Genomic DNA, 25,198 nt, shown 5'->3' with positions numbered 1-25,198 from the left:
ATGCCAGACCGAACTTCCCGATCTCAAACGTTGTGGGCGGGACTAAGTTCGGCATGGCACCCAGGCTAATTTTAAGTTTACCATTTGTAGAAATCAGTTTTTGTTGTTGCTGGCTTTTTAACAACTTTCAGGGTAAAGTTAAACTCCCACAAATATATAATGTAGTCTGAGGTTTTAAAAGAAAAGAATGTGAGATATTTCAAATGGTGTGACTAGTAATATAACCAGGGTATGAAATTGACAGCTGCTCAAACATCAAATGCAGGTAACTGTAGTGATTGACATGTGAAAGTGTTTATCTACCTGCATGTTGGCAGGTAGCCAATAAGAAAACACACAACACTGGGCCAGTGTTGTATAGTTAACCAATCATGTAGCCTTTTCTTGGATTTTTTTAAGCAAAATGTGGCAATATATAGCTGGCATGAAGAGGCCGCAGGCTGTAAGCAACCAAAAGACAGAAGAGAAGGACGAGGATTCAAAAGAGATTACAAAAAGATGTTTATATACAAAGTGGTAAGGGATGGCGAGGTTTGCGACTTTCTGGTGTCACAATTTACTGCCTGGATTGCCGTATGTAAGGTTCAGAGAAGGCAAGATCAGAATAGATCTTGTGGAAAACCCTGGAAGTGGAGTAAGCAGAGGTGAGTCTGCTCCTCCTACCGCTCCTCTTTTTCATTTGTAGCCTGACCTTGTCATTACAGTGAAATATAATTTGAAATCTGTTTATAACATATCTGTTGCTATGATTGTTATTGTGTGGCTGCACAGAGGTGGAGTGGGTAGCACAGCCGCTTTGCCGCAAGAAAGTTCCGGGTCAGATTCCTGCATGGAGTTTTAATGTTAATGTTCTCTCTTTGCATGCGTGGGTTCTCTCTGGGTACTCCGGCTTCCTCCCACAGCCCCAAAACATGACTGTTAGGTTAATTGGGTTCTCTAAATTCTCCTTAAGGCTGATTTATACTTCGAAACTAGGTCATCTGCGTGTGTCGCAGTGAACAAAAAGAGGTCCCTGCCCCCCCCGCAGACACTCTGCTGCACCTCTCCCAAATTGTATGTGACCGCAGACAGTGCCGCAGAAAGGAGTCCGACTTGTTTTGTTTTTATGACTGCAATTGTGGAAAACGACTCGTGAAGTTGGATCAGCTAGAAGAGTGAGGTGCGCAAGAAGGCTGGGACCTTTTTTCCACCTGGATCCCCGCTCTTTTTCGCCCTCATGTCCCTCGGTCGTCGGACAAATTTGGCCCCACTTCCTCACCGCCTCGGCCGCATCTAGACCCACAGCGAATTGAGCATAAATCAAAAAATGTCTGCGTCAAGCTCACTGCGACACTGCTGCGGGGAGTATAACCAGCCCATTAGGTGTGAGTGTGTGCATGAATGGTTGTTTGTCCTGTTTGTTTCTGTGTTGCCCTGTGATAGACTGGCGGCCTGTCCAGGGTGTACCCCGCCTCTCGCTCATTGACAGCCTGCAGCACCAGCACCATTTACAACCCCAGCAGAGATAAGCATGACGGAAAATTGATGGATGATTGTTATTTTGGTTTATTTAAATGTTATTCAATCAAAAATATTAGACTTGTGTTGAAAAGGAAAATACAATTATATGTACGAAGTTAAAAACCTGGATGCAGTTACACGGTTCATTAGAATCACAGCTGGGCGTTAAGTGAAAAATGAGATAATTGGCTGTTTGTATTTCTGTTCTATTCTAAGTGTTAATCACACAAGGTTAGACACATTTGACATTATGTAGATCTAGTCATACATGAGATTAAGTTGGTTAACAACCCCACAACACTTTAATGTGTGCTCTGTAGAATACCAAGGACCATTCTAGAGCATTTTCTGAGTCGTCCACTTTTAATTTAGGCGTAAAAACCTTCTGTTGGTATTAAAAAGTGGCTGGTAGCCAAAAAAGTTAACTTTAGTCCCTGATTACAGCTTACTAGATAAAAAAAAAAAGTGTATTAGTAACATAGTGTATGGAAACATGGAAATGTGAGTCAGTAAAAGTAATATAATCTGGGCGTAAAATTAAAGTGGGCAGAACTATTACCAGAAAAAGGTGTCTTGGCTGCCTGCTCTTCCTCGAGACCTTCATGAGTGTCCCCTCTTTGACGAATATCTGCCCAAAAAAAAAACAATATTAAAGCTTTTCTTCAGATCTAGCACTCAGTTTTCTGTTATGTTTTTGCTAAATCTATAAACGTGTCACTTTATCATTCCCACCCTTCCAGGCTTCAGGAGGTCCCTCTTCCCCTTCACGCTGTACTCTATGTGGACAAGACGCAGCAGGTTCTCCTGCGAGAGAAAGGAGGATAAAACACAGAGAAAGATTATTTAATGATGCATGGAGCTGAAGACAGAGGACCAAGCCATCCCTCTTTATTTGTGAATGAAAGTGTGGGAGGCGGAAAGGGAGGTGATAGTGAAAAGTGAATGGAGAGGAAAAGATAGAAGGACCCAGTGTTTCCCCTGTCCTTCACACTGTGTGTGTCTGTGTCAGTCAGTGTGTGTGGAGGAGGAAAAAAGTGTGATAAACAGAGGAGGGAACCTAAAGAGACACAGGGGAGCCCAACAAGGCAAAGACCAGGAGGACTATGGGGAAGTGTTTGTTCATTTTCTCCATGAATGCTTAATGCTTAAGAAGAACCATAAGTCATGTCCAGCCTCTCACTGCCTTTTTGTTATGTCACATCAGGGCCTCTTTGATGACCTAAACTTTCCTCACACCCTTAAGTTAATGGCCTAAAAGAGGCCTTCCACAGTCTGGCTTATCACTCAGAAGACAAATTACCAGAAATGCTTTGAGGCTGGATTTAGAGACATTTTGAAACCAAGGCATCATAGACTATGAATCCAAGTTGAGGAACCCACCCCTTGCTTTAGGTTGTCATTGGCCTGGTCTGCCACCTCAGACACTATCACCAGAGCAGCTGCAAAGGAAACAAAAGCTGTGTGAGTTAAAGCATTCCACTTAGCACAGAGGGCTGGGCCAAACGGCTGCTTAACAGCGACTTCCTAACCTCAGATTGATAATGAAAATATCTCAGAGGAAGGTAAGATTACCTTGAGTGTCCTCGTATTCTTTTGAATCAGGAGAGAGGTTGTTCAAATAATCTGGAAAAAGCAGAATCACCAAATCAAATTCAACACTTGCACTAAAAAAATCATGGCAACTTCTGAAGTGTTTCTTTCCAACTGTCATCACCTCAGATGACTGTTAAGTATTACTGATTCATTAATTATGATCAAATTATGAATAAAACTTTTTCTTCTTGTTGAATTGCTAAAAAAAAAATATCTTTCCAGTACCCTGAAAAAAGCATTTTTAATTTTTTCTCTTAAATCTTTTAGATTTTAATATCAAACATTAATTACCTAAAATGAAAAAAGATGCTTTACAAATAATGATCGGCTTTATTAAGAAAATAAGAATCTAAATCTTTTATATGAATTTGTATATATGACACATATTGAAATCTGATATAAAATAAGAAACTAAAGGTAATAAGAAACTATCAACAACAAAGCTAGCTGAGGGCCACAATAAGAAAATACGTCTTTAATCTTTAAGAGAAGATTTTCCAGAAGAGCTGAGGGGGTATGGAAAGACTGTTCAACAACAACAACAACAACAACAAAAAAAACCCAATAAGAACATCACGAGTTTTTAATAATAATCAGCTCTAAAACAGACAGGTAGTCAATCCAAAGACTTTAAAAATGGTGCGATGTGAGTTTGTTTTCTGCTCCTTGTCAGCAGCCTTGTTGTGGCTCTCTGCAGCAGCTGTGCTGTCCTTTTAGCACAGAAATCAGATTATTACTAGACATGGTTCACTGATAATGTCTGATGCAAGGCTGTTAGTTCCTATTTTTGAATATATGACTAAATCTTTAGGTTTAGCAGATGGTAATTTTAAGCTATCCATGACTGATCATCTGCTGACTATGAGACAAACCAATCTGGTTGTCCTTTTTCATCCAAGGGGAAACAGAATTTGCAAAATAAAATATACCCAAATTAAAAACATGGTGGTGTTAACGTGATGGACCCTAAAAGAGGGATAACCTGTTGTGAGAGCTTTGGTTTGGATGGCTGTTTTTGCCTTCATAAAACCCCATTTTTAATGAATTAAATTTTTTCTTGATTTAGCCTGATTATTTTTAAAAAAATAACAAATTTAATCTGTAACCCAGAAGATATTATTTAATAAGATGTCTCTATGAATTCTTTATTTAGTCTCACAGGTTATTTGTTGGTCTGTTGCAACAAATAGCTTTTTAAGGCACTGGCATATTTTCACACTTTTGAATTTTACTATTTTGCAATTTCAGTAACCTTCTATGACATATATTTATAGTTTAACATTTACATTTGTGGAGATGATACTGCATTTTCTGTCATTTTCATCTCACTTTAAAGATCTAAAGAGTCTCTGTGCCATTACCGGTAAGAAGCATTCGATACTGAAGAACTCTCACGATAACCTGGAGCAGCTGGTGTTTCATTGGGACGTCAGGTTCTTCTGGACCCTTAGCCTGCACAATAAAACACAAGTATACAAATAAGATTGTTAAAGAACTTAAGAAGTACATTCCTAAATATCGGTTTGAAAACCTGAAATAAAAAGCTTTATTACAGATTAAAATGGCCAACAACACAATTCATTTTGTCATATATATATATATATATATATATATATACTCTGCAAAAACAAACGAAAAAATTGTATCACTTCAAAGAAACTAAAGTTATACCCATGTTACAACCAGAAAGCCCCCATCTCTGTGTCTATGTGGGTCACTGTTTTAACTCTTTGCTGTTAGACAAGGTCATCAGCGACCGAAGGGAAATGTCTGTCAGGGTGACCTTCAGACACAAAAAAACCCACCGAACAGCCCTATTCTTCAGCTCCGTGGAGTCATTTGCAGGTGAGAAAGGACAAAGAGGGGGAACTATCAAAGAGAGCACTGGAAAAATCAATCAGGATCTAATTGCCTGTGACAGGTATTTATGCCCTGAGAGGTTCAGGACCAGCAGGGTTCTGGGGGTGCATGCAAACACACATACACACCATCTTTTCTAATCCAATGAAGTCCTATCCTTCATTAGACAGGCAGAGATAGCACCCTGCGGGAAAACAGCTTGTTCATCTTTATTTACACTCCACACACACACACACACACAAACTCACACACACAGACACACCTCATATATAAAAAAGTGTCAATGATGGAACCCTTCACACTTTGGCACATATACAGACTCACACAGAGATTGAGCTGGTGATAAAATAACACAGAACAACTCTGTGAGAAGAAGGGATGTGTTGCGCCTTAAATAAACTCCCTTTCTTTTTTTTAAACCAAGAGCTGGAGTCTGGATCCACACAGTAGAACAGCTCCTCATTATCAAACCCACTTGTTTTCAGAACATCCTCTCGCCCTGAGTGTCACTTCTAAATTGTCATCCAATTGACACTTGTTCAGAGGAAGTGTTGTTCCAGAGATGGTAATTAGCTTGTTGGTGAACAAACCAAATGAAGGAGAGAAAAAGGAGCTGGACACCTTGTGCTGACAGATAAACTCATGCACAAAGGCATACGCTCAAAAACACATCTCACAGCCTCTGTTATGGCTAGCTGATATGCTGCGAGTACACACACACACCTACATACACACAGCTGATCTAATTGGGGAGTTGTAAAGGAGGCTGCTTCTCTAATTAGCTTCTGTCTGCCTCATTGCCCAGCTGCCTTTACAAGGAATTCACTCCATTGCTCTCTCCCTCCATCGCTCTCTGTCCACCTGCTGCACAGCCTCCTGCTCTCCTCCCAGGCTCCTCGCACACACTGGGCTACGGCATGAATATAAATCTAAGCGGAGGAGCCTCGGGAAGGGATTTCATAAACCTAGTTCAAGAGGATCAAAACAATCTGTGTGTGGCTATGCCCCGGCAGAAACAATCAGGAACATATGGGCAAGGGCACGAATACGCTCACACATACCGCAAACACTGTTCTGACCAATGTTTGTGAATGGCGCAGTAAACAAGCAACTGGCTGCTGAGAGGGGGGCTTTAATCCGGTAGGGGTTGAGCTCTGATCGGATCAGGGACTGTGGCTACTTCATCACTGTCATCACCACATCTACAATGAAATTACTACCACTTACACTGCAGGACTTTAGCTTGTAGCAGGAAAAGGTAAGCACACAAATAAGGTGCTGAAAACTGTAAGGGTTGGAGACTTAAAACAGAGCCAAAAGGGTGTCTGACATTTCTTTAAGTGGACACAAACATCGGGATATACATGTTAAAATACTTGAAGAGAATACAAAGTGGTGTAGATATTTTAATAAAAATAAATGTACACAGACTATAACAACAGAGCTGTTAATTTCAGGTTTAGAGTTTGCTAAAACTAATCAAGGTTAGGAATAAATGCTCTGAAGTGTAAGTGGCTAAGATCTTGTAAGTTTGTTACTTTCTGTTGGATTCTAATAATCTGTTGAAATTACTACAGCTCATTATTTCTTGTTTATTTGTTAATAACCTTAGAAGACAGAAATCGGAAATAGTAAAGATCAGAATCTGTAGGTCAGGAGAAAAACAAAACAGGAAATCCACAAAGGGTCATAAATGTCTGAATGGTCCATTTGGACAATGAGCATATTTGCCTTTCAGGATGTTACGATGTTTTAAAACATCATTCTATGGGTGAAGCTGTTGTTTTTTGTGTGTCCAGCTACATCACATGAGAAATATGAACAAACCAAGCAGATAAGCAGGCGTAGTGACTTTTTAGCAGCTTTTCTCATAAATTCAGAACCATTCAAGCTGCACTTGAGTTGCAAGGGGTTCAACCATATGAACTGAATCCAATGACAGATGAATAGTGCTGAGGTGTATTTAAAGCGGATGCATTCAAACATTTTCGCCTGTGATCCCAAAATAACAGTGACGCAGATTGGCAACTCCTCTAAATATATAGGTATTTAACTCTTGATTCATTTGTAAATATAGAATAAATAATCTTAATTTTATTGACATAAAATTATTTAATTCTAAATTGTAATTGTAGTTTTGATTATTTAACAGAAAATTGAATTATTCAATTGAGGATTTTATAATGTATTTGCATATTCAATGTTCATATTTTAGATATGCAGTTTTAGATAAATGAAAAAAATGTTACATCTATTATGTTATATCTATCAATGGGAGATTTACTTATTATTAAATTACACATTTTTGTCGTCCATTTCCTCAGGGATCACATCATAAATATTGTGAAAATCATCTCACGGCCCCCTCACTCCCCCAAGACACCCTGACCCTAACTTTAGGAACCTCTGATCTAGAGCAAATAGAAAAGAAGACAGCGATCATGTGCAGTCCATTTTAACTGAAATGAAGTTGTTTATAATCCTTTTTGTAGTCATCTTGGTTCCCCTTAAATGATCACCTCTTTATCATAACTGAGGCCATTTTTGCAGTTTGAGCAACTACTACTGAAGATCATTTTATACAAATAAATGTACTTAAAAAAGCTCTAATTACTAACTGTATACCTTGTATGAAATAAGCAAAGGTATGTATATCGAAACACAAGCACACATCTAGAATGTAGATTGTGTCTTAACTAACATAATACAAACTGGCAAATTATACATAAATAAAAAAACTAAAGCTGGAATTGGTAAACAGAATGTTTACATATTTCAAAAAGTAATTCAAAATAGATAAACCACATCTAAGTCTGACTTTGATATATTTTCACAGAAAAGCCTGGGGTTAAGTGGATGCATATTTTGTGAGTTATTTCATTCTCTTCATCTAATTCTGCACAGGTTCAGGTCACACACAAAAACTAAGGTTTAAACCAATGATATGATATGACATAATATAACACTAACATATTACTGTACGGGTGGAAACTGAGAAGTAAACAGCCAAAGTAATATTTTTTTAAGCAATTAGAAGGCAACCAAAGAGCACAAGCATCAAAGCCTAGAATGAGTTTCTCGATGCTAGAAGTGAAGTGTTAAGTGTTAAGAGTTAAATGTTTTCAAATGAAAAAACAAGCTGCAAGGGTAGAGAGGGGTGGCGCTTGGACCAAAAGTCTAAGTGAGCTAAGTTTCTCTGAGGAGACACAGCTGCTGATGAATATTCATGAACTGAGACAGTTGGCGTCTTGTCTGTTTGCTTTCCTCAATGAACTAGAAACGCCTGAAAGCATTATGTCAGACACTCAGGGTGAATCAACACATAGCAAGGAGCCGGTGAATCTAAATACATTTAGGCAAAGAAATGCAGCAAAGAGCTGCTACGTTCATTGCTAAACATAAACATTAACACAAACAGCTCAGATTCAAAGAATGTTCTTTTATAGCTTACATGTTTGATGACAGTTATAAAATAATGTTTTTCCCATCCAACATGATTTGCTGTTTCAATGTTTTAACATTTTTGCCATGCCTTACAAAAACTTAAATAACCTTTAGTTTTTTACATTTCAATGTGTTAAAAACACAAAATTTTAATCCCCTTTCTTGCAGATTTTTCTGTCAGCTCTAAAAATCTGGAGATGGAGATTTTTGCAGGTTCTCAAAGAACAAATACACTGTAGCTCTGGCTTAGAGCCTTTAGGTAAAATAGACTACCGGTAAGCTAAAGCTATTCAGATTTTAAAAAACCATTACATTTCAGTTCCAGCTACATGTTTAGGATTGGTCCCCTGCTAGAAAGTTAACCTGATCCCCTGTCTGAAGTCTTTTGCTACCTCGACAGGCTTCCATCAAGGATTGTTCTGCATGATGCAACCATCATATTTCCTTGGAGGACAAGTTGGAGCTAAGCGTTGGTTTTCTGCCACACATCAGTCTTTAATTTATCCCAGAATGTTAAATGCTGTCATCATCAGATATCACTACTTACTTTCACATGGATATATTCAAATAAAATCAGTATTTATTATGTTTTTTTCCCCTCATGATTTTCCTTTTTCAATGACTCTTTTATTCAGGCATGCTTTGTGGAGTCCAGAATGAATATTAGCTAAGGATCTCTACTTAGCATGGAGCTTTTTTCTCCTTGTCTTGTTATCACAGTAAAAGAAATCCATGGTCAAATATGAAGTATTGATAAAGTTTAGTTTAACTATTTGCAACAGGCTGTAATGTTAGATATAACCCCTGTTTAAAACTTCATACTCAATTTATCAGCCTCATGGTGTCATTTCAAAAGGAGATTAAAGTGAGAAAACAAATGGGTACATTGCTGAGTGAATATAGACTAATGTGAGGATGACAGTAGAAAGGTCAGCTCCATGAATGGGAGGGGGTTACAGAGGCAGTAGAAATGCCACTATGTCCCAGTGGCGGCTGGGGGACAAAAAATGTCATTCAAGAACCACTGAATGGTTTCCAATACAAGATCATTCTGCTGGAGACACACACAAAGATTTACCTTCTTTTTCAAGAATGAAAATGAGAACCTGAGATTTAAAGGTGCTGTAAAGATGATGAATGTATCTCATCATTTATGAAGATAATTAAAAACCTTACGCACAACTCCTCTTCTCATGAATCTGCGATGTAATAAAGAGGAAGCAGCAAGACAAACTTACTGACTGGAGGAACTCCAGTCAGTAAAACATCTCTACTGAGTGTTTTACCTGAAATTGCCTGACGATGCTGGCAAAACCTGGGCTGTTTCTGCAACTTTGTTCCAGTATAGACATGCTGCGATCATACTCAGAGATGTAAGTGTCAAACACTCGAAAATCCTCCTGACGGGACAGGATCACATCCACCATCTTCTGGTTCTCTTCCCTTTAAAGTAAAGATTAAAAAGCAATCGAGTTAATGGTGCTTCTTTAAAGAACAATTAAAGAAACCATGAGGTGACATGTAAAATTTCTGTAGCTGTAAATCCCTTTTTACTGCTTGTCAGGCTTTCAGCATTCAAATACAATTATTATACTAAACTAATGTTTGTGTAATGGAGTTCTCAAGCTAATGAAAATATTTGGTTTTCTTACTAAAAGCTGAAAATAATGATAAAATTTGTTCCATTATTTATTGGAGTAAAACATGACACTAGACCAGTCAGTGTATTGTTTGGATTTACAACTGTCCTTAAAACAGACAATATACTGCAGTACATGCCTTTGAGGTGGCTGTGGTTCATTGGAGAAATTGAAGATGGCATAATAATCTGTCATTGTCAATACTTTAGTCCAATGAAAGTTCTTGGATTTCATTATTTTGGTTTTCAAAGGTTGCTGTGAAATTATAAAATCTTTTACATGCTAAAGGAATCTAAAGCCTCCAAGCAATTTTCTCTGTGATTAGCAAACTGTTCGTGTCATTTTTCTGCCTGCCTGTGCCAGTTTGTCAATGTACACTTTGTGCAGAATCCCTAACAAATTTCAGTTAACCTGCAAAAATCCTCATTTAATCAATTATTTACATTTCTAACTGTCAGTATTGAAACAAAAAGCAATAATGATAAATATTAGTCCTTTCAAGTGAAGATTTTACATTGAATAAATATAAAAAATTCATATAGGAAAATATACTGTACTCAATTTATTGAGCTATTTAGCTTTTTCCAGTTTTTGTAATAAGAAATTAAAATGTTGTTTAAACTATAAGTAGGTGTCTGTACAGATTTCTTTTGTTTTATTAAAAGTAAGTAGATGACATTATATGTCTCTATGATACCATCAAATAATAGTATATCAACTTTATCTATGTTATCAGATTAACCATTGGTATCAGATTAATATTTAGTTTAGACACCATGAATATAGATTATTCCCAAAAGGTGAAAATGAAACTAGGTGAGTGGGGATGGAGAGCACACCTAATGCCACTTTGGTATCCAGAGCAAATAAATTCCTAGTTATCCCTATGCAGAGGGTGTTTTAGGAATGCGGGGAGGCAGAGTGAAGATAGATTCTAATGAAGCAAAAGGCTGTTTTTGGCAAATACAGTGAAGTGAGACAGCCGCCGTTAGTGGGAAGTAGGCAATATGAAATTGGCAGGATTTAAAAAATCTAAACTCTTCCGTATATTAGCATTAAACAAAAATTATCTAAACTAATTTGATTTAGCTGTGAAGAAAAGTGGCAGAGAAAGGGCACTTTTATAAAAATGGAAGATAGTGAAAATAACGGTGACAAAGGATGAAGTGGGGAATGTTCTTCGGAGGTGGCTTCCCTAAAAAAGCTTTAGTTAAGCCCTAAAAGGATGGTTCGTTGTCCTCAATTGTCTCCAGCACGGACTCTCCATGTTAAAGTGGAACCAACAACCAGCAGATTTGATAATGTAGTGAAGTTTCAATTTGGATGCCTTCATGTTACTACCACACATGAAACTAACGGTTCGTGCTCTGTGTGAATGCAGCAATAGTCGAGGCAACACTCGCTTGATACCAAATTTCTCGACAAATGAGCATATACAACACTCAAAGTATTAATGTCCCCCACAAATCTAGGGAATAGATTAAACTATTTTTTTTATGTTGCAGGAAACAAAAAAAATTTTTGAGTGGTCCAGTCAGAGCTTGGACTTGAGTTTAGCTTAATATATAATTAATGCCCATACAGATTATTTCAACTAACCACTGAAAAGTGTATATAATCCTAATATAAAAAAAGCAAAAATTGTAATCTTGGTTCCAGGTACTTACAGATTCACTTCCATACAGAAAGCCCATATTCTTATCTTCAGGTAACACAGTATACATGTCAGATTAAATAATACTACTTATACTTGCAGTGTCCATATAATCTGTAAAACTCCCTGCATAAATATAATAAAGCAGTTTATATTGATAAATCAAGCGGAACACTGTGGCAATAGCCCTACTGCTCCACTTGTGAAAGTAAATCTGTTGGGCTCTTTTTGGCAAAAAGACAATTATTCTTATTGCCACATTGCCAGACAGGACACTGTTTAAAAAAAAATTAAATCTTATTTTTAAACAATGTTTTTATAGTTGCTCTATCTGTTTTAAAATCTTTTTACTTTTTTTTGTCTTGTTTCCTATCAGACCAAATCTAAACCTGACAAGGATATGAATAACCTCAGCTTTCACTGTATTTGTACAACTGTTTCCTACTGTTCTAAGACCAACTCTGAAAATTCCAGCACATCTGAAATATTTTTGTTCTGCTCCTGATCTATAGCTATATATATAAATTACAGATTATTGGGATCATTGGTTTTCAATAACATTTAGGGATTCCACATCTAACAGTATGTTTCTTACCAATTGGCAATGCGCTCCTCCAGCTCAGCCAAGATGCTGCTGTGGAGGTTGTAAACCTGTGGAAGCACACTCAGAATCTCCCCCAGCCTCTGCTCGTCCAGCACTGGCTGTCCTTCCTCGTCTGCTGCCTCAGTCACCGCTGACCTAAAGTCCTGCGTGAGAGACAGAAAAACAAGATTCCTGAGGAGAGACTTTTCAAGAAGACAATGCTGGGGGACAGTAAGGCAAAACAAGGGAATAAAGGAAGTGCTTGTGAGGAGGATGGATGGAGGAAGGGAGGGCAGGAGAAATAAAAGGTGCACAGGAACGGGGAATGAAGAGAAAAATGGAAGGAAGGTCAGATCCTCCTAAACATCCTTCCTGCCACCCTCCCTTCATATCATCCCATTACTTTGGGCTCTGTTCAGGCATTCAGGAAAGGTGGCCCCCGCTTGTACGACACACCAGGTGTTGCTGCATAATCACCTAACTCGCTGATACAATACTGTTTTGTACTCAACCCCCACTTTTTATATCTCTATAGACAAGAACCCAAGAATTTGCTGATATACGGCTAATTTGGCTCAGCTGAAGTGTATTCAGTGAACATAAAGCATCTAAATGGCACTAATGGAAGCTGTTTGAGAAGCGAAAGAGGCTCATTTGAAGAATTATGGCAGACAGGGGGAAAAAAAACAAGAGGAGAGAGGATATCTATCTTCTCAGCAAATGAACTCAAAAAGAAACAGAAAGCTGGTCATTAATTACAAAGTGGTGACATGATGTGAGAAATATTAGTTTCCTCTCTGACCATCGCTGTGGGGAAAACTGACGCTACTTTGTCAGTCGAACTGAAGTTTATGTCTCTAAGGGGCTCATCAATTTTACTTTTGTGTAAAACAATGACATAAAACAGATGTCATGATCTGCTTATAGATATTGTCAAGAGAGTGGATACTTCAGAGTAAGATATTCAACTGTGCAATCAATCACGTTTGAGTTACCACAAATTTTGTCTGCTGATGTCTAAAAGAGAGTCCATGGTTCTATTTTTCTTTGTCATCCAGGTTGTTAAAATTAACTCAGTTATGGTAACTCAGGCCTTCGGTGAAGCAGTTGTTACACTCAGATGCTGTCACTTTAGGGTCGAAGGGTCACAGATCAGCACAGAAACAGCCCAGGCTTCATATGTGGAAGCCGTTGCGGGGAAAAGTCGTTTAGAAGAGGAGCATGGCCTCCCTTCCTATCTGGAGACAGGGTCTGGAAATTCTTTGTATTCTTGTTATTCGTTATCAGACAATGGAACAATAGCTCATGTGTGCCTCTCACTTAACGCTGCACCTTGTTTTTTTTCCCAGACGGTGTGTTTGTACATGCTGTACTGCTGCTGGCCCCCACACCCCTCTCACCTGAATTGCTCACTTTCAGTTTAAAGATGACATCGAACAGCGGCTAATAACTGAAACCCCCCCCCCCATAAGGTTTTAGAAACAAGACGACCCTGAACCAGAATTATTTCTGGGAGCCATTCAAGAGACTGAAGGCAAAACATTCAAGGTCACCTTCAAATGAGAAGCAGCTACCTTTGTTTCTTCTGATCAGATTATCATCTAATGTCTTAAATCATGTTGGTCAATGGTTGGTCATGTTCTCTTGGTGTCTTTTATTGGATATCACTTATTTCTATTCAGGCCTCACCCTTTGTAACTGTGGAGGAGCTGCAGAGATCAAAAGCTCAGGAGAAGGAATCTATTGATTCATAATAAATATGGCACTCCTCTTAAAAACACAACCAAAAAACATCCACATTGTGAACCAAGGAATTTTAGGCATTATGCTGTGGGGATTTTTTTCACAGCAGAGGCAGAGAATCTGGTCAGAAGTGATCAGAAGATGAATGGTGCTACTGTAAAGACAGGGCAATATGAGAGAGAGAACCTGCAGAAAGCTGCGCTTTCACTAAGACAGCCACTTTGTCATACAGCCAAGGGCTCCAATGGAAGGGTTTAGATCAGGGCATATTTATGTGCCGAAATGGCCTAGTCAAAGTTAAGAACAAAAGCCAGCAGGAAATTTGTGTCAAGAATCCTAAAAAACTTAGCCATTTTGCAAAGAAGAATAATATCTAAAAGACTAATTGTTTCTCGGATGAAAGGTGAATTTAAAAGTATGACTTGGTCTTTTCCACTAAAATGTTATGACTAACAAACCGATTGGCAGATTCCTTTATAATGTAAGATATGAAAATTTTTAAAGTGAACATGAGTGAACTTACTCAATTAGAGTTGTGGTATTTGCACAATATTCTATAAAATGAATGAAATCTTAACCACATAGTGTTTCTGCATTTCTTATACCTCATCCAAAATATTTAGGTTCCTGAGCTATTTTCTGCATTTGTGCTGCTATAGGCTTATTAGGCTGCGGGATGACATAGAGACCCCTTTTCATCATGCTATCTCTATTCTTCCATTCTGCAGTATTTGTTTTTTTAACCTCTAACTACGGTATATGCTTTCTCTGCCTTTTCTCATCATAGTAGCTTCATCTGGTCTGTTCCTGTTTGGCTGTGACATCATCCTGGAGAGAGGTGTTAGCTGCACTGCTGGCATCAACGCCTTTGTTTGTGGATGATGGAGCTTGGCCTGTTTTTCAGTGTAGTCCTGTCTCTCTGACTGTGACTAACTGTATGTGCCCTCTTTATCCTCTGACATGAGAGCTGGCTCGGAGCTCATCTGCCTGGCTTTGTGTTTTTTTCTTTTTTGGTTCAATTTACATGTTTGCTAAGCTATAACAAGGCTTTTGTTTATGCCACTCTATAAGCTCGGAACTCAAACCTGACTCCAGACATTTTGAATTGAGAAAGCTTCCCTTATGGGGAGCGAAATGTCTTCAAACTTGAAAAACAAATTCCAGTGGTTTGTTTTTAAACTTCATTAACTTTGTTGGTCTCCTTATACCCCAGTCAGCCTTGGCAGATGGCCGCTCACACTGAGCCTAGTCCTGCTGGAGGTTTCTTCTGGTTAAAAGGGAGTTTTCCTTTCCACTGTCCCTGCAAGCATGCTCTGTGTGGGGGATTACTTTTGAGTCAATGAGTCGATGCAATCAGCTGGTTTTCCTTAGATGGGAAACTTTGAATCAATCTGTTGGATTATCTATATAAGTGCCTTGAGAAGAGATGTGGTGTGAATTGGCGCTATATAAATTCACTGAATTTAATTAAATCTAAGCCTAATTTAGCAGAGTACACATGGAGACAAGGCCTGTGGTTCTGCCTGTGCTGTGGCAGGAAACAGCACTGGTAGTAAGTTTGACCTTAAAGGTTAAACCCCTGGTTTCTGGCCATTTGAAGGGTTTCTGTGGTTAACATTCAAATTAATCAAATCTAATATCTCATAAATGATATTCTATGGGAATAATAGAAATGCTGGTTTAAATCAAGCTATCAGATACTGACCATTTGATCAGCCATCACATTATTAGATGTATCAGTGTATACATATACTACCTATCTCAATGCTGTGAATAATAGACCAAACCAAGCCTCATAAATTATTCCAACTGCTTGTAGTACTTGCAGTATAAAAGGCAGTTTTATGAAGCAGATAAATGTCACCCTCTCCTTGTTGATTTGCAGGTATGTGATGTTGTTTTGACAGGAATCGTTCTAGAAAGGATGGAAAAGATAGATGTCTGTATCGGATGGTTTTCCTCACTTTGTTGCATCTCACCTTCAAACTTAAATTGTGTGCTTTAGAATGATCAGCTCCCTTTAAGGGACACTTACCAGGAGCAGTGTTTTTAAAAGGGGGTTCTACCTTGTTCAAAAACACATGCAAAAGGGATTCATGGTAAGACGACCTTACGTCATTCTACAACTGACCACATTGGAGCACAACATGACAGTTTTTTCAAGAACAGGAAGTAAACATGGCTGCAACAACACTGATAAAGCTGGACAGAGCATTACCAAGGGGAGGAGGTGGGGAAGAAGAAGGAGACTGGATGTGACGCACTCACAGGATATGATCCAGTAAGCAGATTTTTAAGAAAATACATAAGCAGAAGCTGTTTTTAGGTCCATATGACAAATTTTTTGATAAAGTAGAGGTTTCCTTACCTCGTGAATGTGCTTCAGGGCACTAACATGTCTGCAAATACAAGAGTATTAAAAAAATTATGAACAAACTGTAGAGAGAACATTTTTACCCATCAAATGTCTTTTATAATGTTAATTGCAAATTCAGAAAATTATTCGAGTTAAGAATGAAAGATTTACAACAATTATCATTGAGTATAAAATCTGTGGTTTGTAACATGATAAAATATGAAAAGTTAACCAAAAACAAATGCAAAAAAAAGAAGCAAAAATAGGTGAACTGATGTAATTGGGTTAACCCCTAAACGTAGGCACTCACATTCTCTCTGTGTCGACCAGTTCTTTGGCAATGTAGAACGCTCGAGAACGCCCATCAATCTGCATGACAGGGAGGGAAAACGATGGGAGATAAATGAAAAAGGTTCATGTTTAAAGGCTCTCTGTGGGCACTTACTCCTCTCAAACATTAATAGCCACATCTACACAGCTGTTAAGCAGGCGGACAAAACACCAAAATGACTTTCTTTCCCCAGATTTGTTCTGTCAAAATAAGACTGATTATTTCATTACTTTGGAGCATGGATATGAAAGCCTTCCTAAATTGAACGAGTTTAAATTCTTATGTATTATTTATGAGAGGCTGTATGTACGGCTGCAATGACAAAACTGCCAATTGATTTAGAGGTTAATTGCTAGGTCTCAAAATATAAGAGTAAGAGCACAACAGCGGTTTCACCAAGGTGGCCAATGTTTGTTTTTAGAGGCAATCTCTCCCCTTAAAGGGACAGTGGCCTTTATATTATCAAAACAAACAGCCCCTTCCTTCTGGAAATTTAAGTCCAACTTATTGTAACGTTCCTTTGAAGAGAAAGAAAACAAGGAAATGCACTTTATAAGATCAGAACAAAGCGTTGTTATTGTTGTGACAGCAACAGGATGGGTGGGGTCCATGTTTGAGCTACTGTATAAAGTCTGCTCTTCATTGTACAAACATTAGGGGGGAATTCAAGGTCCATCTAACCTGTTAAAGCAAAGTGCTTGGAGAGTATGTACGTACATGAGGCTGTGCAGGGGTACTCAAGTCTAGTCCTCCGGAGCTACTACCTGCAACTTATTGATGCAGGAACTTATATATCATAAAGAAATGCCCATAGATACAGTCAAGGTAAGTAGTGCCTTTTTGGTGGTCTTGAGCTGCTATACTTTCTACATGTAAAATAAAAACGTTATCTATGTTATAGGACAATATTGCTGTTTGCCTTTAGCTTAAGCATGCTTGAATTGATATATTTATATCATGGTTACTTGTGAATATATCAATATGTTTGGTACCTTGCCATTGAAAAATAAATAAAATACATATAATCAAAGTATATATCAGAATAAAACAACCATGCTTAAATAACTGGCGGACGCCAACCAACCATTTTTCTAACCCATATCACTCACCTGCCGGTCATAGCTTTGCTCCAAAGACCCATCTTCTTCCTCTGAGGTACGACCCTGGTCTTCATCTGCTGACAGACCAGCAGAGACTGGGTTCATGGGGAAAGGCTCGGTGTAGGCACTGCGCAAGAAATAAAAATACACATTTAATATAACAAAGCCTTTTATGGAAACAACTTTTATAGCAAAGGCTGCCTTAAGGAGCATTGCATTAACAATATAGGTGGACACCTATTTCTGCAGGGAATGCAAAGTAGCATAAAAGACATTCAACACCAAACACAGATTTACAATAAAAGGCCACTGGATTCCCACAGGATACATCCACACAGTGCTAAATTCCCAGTTCCTTCTAAATGTATGTTTTTCTTTTTCCTGTGAGTGTCCCTAAGCATTTCAGTTTTCATAAAGAGTCCCCCAGTGCTTGAAGGATAATCCCTTTCCTGATTGGCTCCTGAGGAGGTGGCACCGTTGTCTCAAATCCTGTTGTGTGCTACAGGAGCTGAGGGGATATGCTGCTAAAGATTTCTCGTGTAATCCCTTTTAAATGCAACATGCACTAATTAGCAACGTCCTCTGGTCCATTATGATCCGTTAAATATGTCTGACAGCATCACATCACAACAAAAGACATAATATTGCGATGGAACAGGAATAGGTTAATGGTTCTTACATAAATATGGAGCTGCTGTAAAATCAGAGGAAGCCCAGTGCATTGCCTTATTAAAAATAAATGTTTTTGAGAATTGACAAATAGACTTGAGTCCTCTGGACTTAATTCCCTCTCAAAAATTCTCATCCCTCACAAATGTCTCTCTGTAGTTCAAATTTTCCTTTTCACACATACATACAGGTACCTAACAGCCTTATTGGGTGGGCTGGTGAAAGCACCTATGGCCCATTACTCATGTTTGACCTCGAAGTAGTCAGGTCAGGCTTGCAGGTCTTGTTGCGAAGGAAAGTGGACTGCAAGGAATTGCTCTTCTTAAAAGTCTTTCTGCAGCTCTGATTTATTGTATCATCTATCAAATAACCAAGAGCAACTTCTCTGAGGACTTTCACCTTCACATTTTCATCTTCAACGTAAAACAGTATCACAGTCCTTCATTATTCATAAGACTGTTTCAACAAAGATGTTGTTCAGATAGCTGAAAAACAGGCTGGCATTACTATTCCATTATTGTAAAACTAGGAAAAAAATTAGGTTGGAGAACAGCAAAATAGAAGCCTCTTGAAAACACTATTAAAGCAAAGTTATTATGCCAGCTGACTGTGTTGATAACACAACAAAGTTAAATCTACTGTGGCAAATTTAAAGGCAGGCACAATGACTCTGGTAAAAGAGATGTACTCCACAAGCCTTCCAGAAATGTGATGGTGCTTGTAATACGTAATTCAATTGAAGTAAACACTCCGTATCAAAATATATATTAGAAGAAGGCGTTTTCTACTTATAATGGCACCATTATGACAAAAATAGGCTAATAGTGTTGGTTCATTGGCTTGCTAACTGTAGAAGAATGGGACGCTAATGGGGGATTAGGAACATGAAGGCAGTGTTGCAGTGTTATTTTTATTGAGGAAGGTTATGTGTTGTCTGCTGTGGGGGTGACTGTGTGGAAAATGAGTTGTCTTTATGATATCTGCCATTTTACATGTGGTCGGATTGGGATAGATTAAGAATAATAACATTTCTACTACATGGTGGGTTGCAGCTTAGGGCTGAGGATTGTATCATTTCAATATTTGATTTTTGGTAAAAGCCTGTGGTGTTTCTAGAGTTGAACATGAATTAGTCTTTGACAAAGGGATTGAATAAACAACTTCTCTGTGAAATTGCTAGCTTTGTTAATGTAAGTTTCTTTCCTGACTTTATTTTATGACAGATATAGTTTAAAATGAGATAACCTAAAAATCTCACATAAAATTTAAAAAATTAAATAGAAATATCAGACATCAATCAGCAACACATTAAGGGAGAGAATGACCTTACCTGTTTTTTTATTTTTTAATCACTATAGTAGAAGTAAAGGAACCTTCAGAAAGTAAACATATAGACTGTACACTCTATATTTTTAGAGTTTTAATAATAATAATCTAACTTTATTGATCTCACATTTTTATTGATCTTACAAATTTACCTCTGCATTTAACCCATCCCCTTGGGAAACAGTGGGCTGTCATTGTGGGGCGCCCCGGGGAGCAGTGTGGGTTTAATTGTTGTCAGGAAATGGGGCTCAAACTCAGAACCTCATGATTCCAAGCTCTATGCCCTAACCACTAGGCCGCCGCTTTTTATTTCCAAACTATAAACTTCTCATCTCAGCTCCAGGAGTGTCAACAGCCAGATCACTAAGGTGACTGCTTGCACTGATTGACAGCTCAAAATGTCTGTTAAGATTAATGAATAAAATCATGAAAACAATCTGCATGCATTACCTTCACATATTGGTAGCAGTATCAGTTGCTGTTTTTCTTAGTGTCTGAGCCAAATAACTAATAAACTAGACAACAGAAAATGTCAGTAGTGATTCAAGACTAAGTTCACCAGGGTGGTGCCAGTTTTTGTTTCATGCCGGCAAAATAAAAAAATAGTGTTAAAAAGTAAAAACAGGGCAATACTAAATCATTTAACATATTAAGTGAGCTGCAAATGAAAAATGTGACCCTGTCTTAATATGACTAAAAATAAAAGTGTGTCACCTGGATTTTTTCTATCATAGTAGAAATATAACCCGAAACGTGAAAATGAAATATATCAGAGGGTCCAATCAGTTAGTGTGGCTGTGCCAGCGGAATCATCATAAGATTTCTTTGAGTTTTATGTTCTTAGTTCAAGAGCCATAACAGGGGCCAAGCAGTCCTGCAGCGGCACTGACCTGTTTCTGGAAAATATAAACTAGAAAATATAACTTACAGGGATGAAACAAATACATATATATAATAAAAATCTAAATATTCAAAAACATAAAAATAATGACAGTACCACCACTAAGCAAAACGTATTAGTCTATGAAGACTGAGGAGGTCTTAAAATAAGTAAGGAAAATTTGTAATTTAAGACAAGGATAGAAGTTCATCTTTTAGCAGCATACAGACCCAATGCTGAGGCAAGCTGCCTCCTGGAATGGAGAAAAAAAACCTTTTGGCAAGATGAGTCATTGATTATGGACCATAACAGCTCTAAAAATATCTGATACTACTATCGGCCGATATTTTCATTTTGGCACATCCTTAGCGTTTAATGATTTCAAACTGAACTAATTGTATTTGAAATTACATTTTATTGCATTGAAAATTAAGTTTAACTCATTTCCCTTTCAGTTTTAGAATTCAATTTCAGTTGTAAAATTCCCACATCCTAGAGAAAGAAAAGAATAACTGAACACAAAGATTCACATCAAGTCAAAAATGACAGGCAGCAAAACTCTCAGGTTTGTATTAAATTTATGACATGCAGAAGAAACTTCAGGCAAACAAACTGTCTACAAAAGCAAATAGGGGTTTTCCTATAATGACTGCTAATATGGTATGTAGTCTTAAAGACAACAACAACAATACAATACGTACTACACACTATGCTAATCTGGGGTCTTAAGCAAACAGGAACAAGAAGCAGCTGCACATTTAGCCCATGATTTGTTTAACTGACATGCAAGTTATAAATTTAATATCCATCTATCTAAATACCCATGTAAACAACCTGTGTTATACCCTTGTATAATGATCATAGTATTAAGAAAAACAAAAAAAAAGAGCTGTCCTTCTTCTTCCTTTGGCACATTCTTCTTCTTTGACCGTTTGAGCTGATATAACGAGTACATTTCTCCACTGTGAAATCAATATAGTCGATCAGTCAATCAATACAGAAGTGAGAGTTTTTCTGATGGTCATTTTACATGATGCATCCACCATGCTCCTGTTGGCTCCTCTTCTCCAGGTCTAAATGCAGCTGCATACTGTAGGAAGCTTTTCAGGAATTTAAATTAAAATGATCCAAAAATTTTTTTTTTTTTATTTCAGACATACAAGTATATAATAATGACAGTATATATCTATATAACATAAATTAAAACAGTCTGAAAAAAGGGTGTATTGGCAGAAGCAAGAAGCTTATAATGCCTGCCCTCCAAAGCCAATTTACATTGGACTAGAAAGCAAAATAAAAAAAGCTAAAAAGATGGCTACGGTTTATAATACATACCAATGTATGATTTTAGGAACAATTATTTTTCTACAATAATAAAAATATTATTTTAGGAAAAAGGGGTTTTCCAATTTTCAATCCTCTATTTTCAATCCCATAAAATAGAGCTTCAAGAAAAATGTATTAAATAATATTTTTATCAATTTTCACATCATCAGTTTCAATTTAGTAAAATTCAGTTTCACACCAATACATTTAATTAAGAATTTTGTAAATACAGACTCACTGTGGGCAATTCATAATCAATATCTGATATTCCAATTCAGTTTCTGCCCATGTTTTACATGGAATTAGCTGCAGATTTTAAAATTACTTCTTCAACTGCTAATAACATTCCTTATTCTATAGTAAAGAACACAGGAGTGTATTTTTGTTAGTTAAAACATTCATCCGAGTTTACCTAGTATATTTAAACCAGATGACAATTAGTTCAGTTCAACTGATTTAACTTAAACCCTGAACTGTTTGATTTGGCAAATTATAGCCGACATAAAGTCATTCTTTAACATCATAAATCTAACACCCATAAATCTTTTAGCTTGTATTTGAGAAGAAAAAGCAGCAGTTGTTGGTAATCTCAAGCAACAGCGACAGCAGACTTGGCATTCCTGACTAGACCGCACCTATTTTTGTTCACAGGAAAGCAAAACCCTCAACCCAACACAAAAAAAACATCCCTCCCCATTTCATCCTACCTGTCATATAATTTCTACACCTCTCTACCTTCCACCAGCACCTCACCCTTATCCTGCATTTCCTGTAAATAGGCTGGTGGGAAGCTCCTGGCTGGCTATTTCCTCCCTTGGGATGACCTGTTAATGACCTCAGAGCAACTGGCACCAGTGTTGGCTAGCCAGAGACACACCCTGCCCACCGCACTGCATACCACCCAGAACAACAATGTACTTAAGATGGCTCCCTCATCACTACTAATGCTAAAAAAACAGTGGGTGTAGGCGGTGTTTTAAAGGCCATACCAAGGCTTTGTCATAATTCAAACTAAAGAGATTCTTGCTGAACTGAAGATGCAAGATGTTAGCAGCACCACAACAAAAAATACCATCTTAGCTGCGCAAAATCACAGAATCTCAAACTTTTCTTCTTTAACTGTTTTTTTCCTATATTTCTTTGTGGTGTCTTTATATGCTGCTGCTTCAGTTGAACACTTTTGCTGACCTAGCATCTTTACCCAGAGCATCATTTTTTAGATAAAACAGCACAGAGCTGCAGGTTTGACCACTTGCACATATGCATACGGTATGTGATTCACAGACCCACATATAAACACCTTGTTTAGGATTGGGAAATAATGACACACATTCTCTACGCATTCCACACTTTAGTGTGTTGCTAATGACCATGTTTCTTTACTTAGACTGAAAGTGTGTGCTAATGTGGCATCTTAATGCTGGCATACATTAATCACACCACGAGAAACAGGGCAACCATGGTGGAGAGCAGCTTTGTAACTCTCCTTAAAATGCATGTCTGTGGCTGTAGGCAATTGAGAGCAGCTCCCTGAGGCTATTCAGTTGCTGCTTTCACAAAAATCAACTTGTTACTCTGAGGGTCTTTGACCATGCTGCCTTGAATGCATTCTTAATAAATCACTGTCATCGTCATATCGGTGGTCTGGGACTGCAGCAGCGTCAAGATTTGAAGGGTTATATTAAATATCTACTCACAAAAGGATAGAAACACTATAAGGGTATTGCAGTTAGTACACTCATGCACAAATATATGCCCTATAAAACCTAAACATTAATATCTGCCCTGCGGCGTTTCAGTGGTCCTAGTAACATGAGCCCCAATGGTGGGAATGTGGGTAAAGAGAAGCAGGATAGACTGATAGGTTTGGCATTCTTCTTACTGGCGTGAAATCTGAATGACAAAACAAGGTGCACTGATTCAATCTTTAGAAGATAAAGTGTCTGCACAGGGTGGATAAGGATCTTCTGACTAAAGGTAAGGTTCAGAAGGCTAAAACACATAAAGTGCCTTGAAACAGTATGAATACATCTTGGACTCACTGGCAATTTGCTGATGGCAGTACATTTTGGGAGGTTATCTGGAATGGAGCAAAACAAACTGGAGCATCAGTATAAATATGTGAGAAGTACAAGGCCTCTCCAAACTCCCTTTTGCCTGTGCAACTGCTTGGGCAGCAGAACTCTTGGCCTCACAATACCTGCTTGGTGCCTCAGGAGTCCCACAAATCAACTAGGCTCGATAGGACTCCTGCTTCAGCCTGACAGCATCCCTTAATGCCAGTTTCTACCACAAAATTTGGGGATTGCTGCCACGACAGGCACTGCAGACCTTATGCCACAGCAATGCGGGCCACATCGGCAATAGAGGCAGAGAACATGGCTTACTTAGACTCCATGTCTCCAGCCTCCTGCGGATAAAGCTCTCCCAGAAGTGGGAGTTGAACACAACCCTGACCAAGGGCTTCACCAGACATTCCCTGCAGACCCTCACCACAATCCACACTACGTAGGTTGCATAGAGCTCCTACAATGAAACACCCCTCGAGTTCAGAGCTGGGGGTCCGTTCCTCCCGATCCCACCCCTTAGGTTTAACTGTTGTTTCCAACATGGGTAGGAGACCCCCAGCAGAATAGTAGAATCCCTGGGAGGGGTGATCCCCAACACCAACAACATAGACTCTGGGGTCATCCAGACACTGAAATTTCCTAAAATCCATCCGTCCATTTTCCGACATGCTCATCCCTACTGGGGTCGCTAGGGGTGCTGGTGCCTATCTCAATGGGCGAGAGGCGGGGTACACCCTGGACAGGTCGCCAGTCTATCGCAGGGCAACACAGAGACAAACAGGACAAACAACCATTCAAACACACACTCACACCTATGGAGAATTAAGAGAAGCCAATTAACCTAACAGTCATGTTTTTGAACTGTGGGAGGAAGCCCAGGTACCTGGAGAGAACCCACACGTGCACAGGGAGAACATGGAAATTCCATGCAGAAAGACCCCCCAGCCAGGAATTGAACCCAGAACCTTCTTGCTGCAAGGCAAGATTTCATAAAATTTCACCACAATAACTCCCAGTAAAACAAATAGTAGATAGGGTTAAAATTTGGAAATAGATGCTCTGGTCATTTGAGACCGAAACTTATCTTTTGGCCATGATAAGTGCTTTGAATACTGCACATCACA

The 25,198-nt window shown here is 38.3% G+C and overlaps 1 protein-coding gene across 2 annotated transcripts in view; it reads right to left on the bottom strand.

Annotated features, from left to right (window-relative positions):
• Window positions 1–25,198, bottom strand: part of LOC107091501 (FYVE, RhoGEF and PH domain-containing protein 5-like) — a 46,850-nt gene that overhangs the window by 11,416 nt on the left and 10,236 nt on the right. For both annotated transcript variants that reach the window (XM_015385457.1, XM_015385458.1), the window contains exons 3-12: window positions 17,814–17,931; window positions 16,684–16,742; window positions 16,386–16,416; window positions 12,287–12,438; window positions 9,684–9,840; window positions 4,455–4,545; window positions 3,073–3,123; window positions 2,881–2,939; window positions 2,233–2,304; window positions 2,060–2,128 (exon numbers count right to left, since the gene is read on the bottom strand). In XM_015385457.1, the coding sequence (XP_015240943.1) occupies window positions 2,060–2,128; window positions 2,233–2,304; window positions 2,881–2,939; window positions 3,073–3,123; window positions 4,455–4,545; window positions 9,684–9,840; window positions 12,287–12,438; window positions 16,386–16,416; window positions 16,684–16,742; window positions 17,814–17,931 (859 nt within the window). The remainder of the gene's footprint in view (window positions 1–2,059; window positions 2,129–2,232; window positions 2,305–2,880; window positions 2,940–3,072; window positions 3,124–4,454; window positions 4,546–9,683; window positions 9,841–12,286; window positions 12,439–16,385; window positions 16,417–16,683; window positions 16,743–17,813; window positions 17,932–25,198) is intronic.

The sequence above is a fragment of the Cyprinodon variegatus genome, unplaced genomic scaffold (assembly GCF_000732505.1).
Source record: "Cyprinodon variegatus isolate N-32 unplaced genomic scaffold, C_variegatus-1.0 Scaffold340, whole genome shotgun sequence".
NCBI classification, from domain to species: Eukaryota; Metazoa; Chordata; class Actinopteri; order Cyprinodontiformes; family Cyprinodontidae; genus Cyprinodon; species Cyprinodon variegatus.
This window is presented reverse-complemented; position numbering and strand designations above follow the sequence as displayed.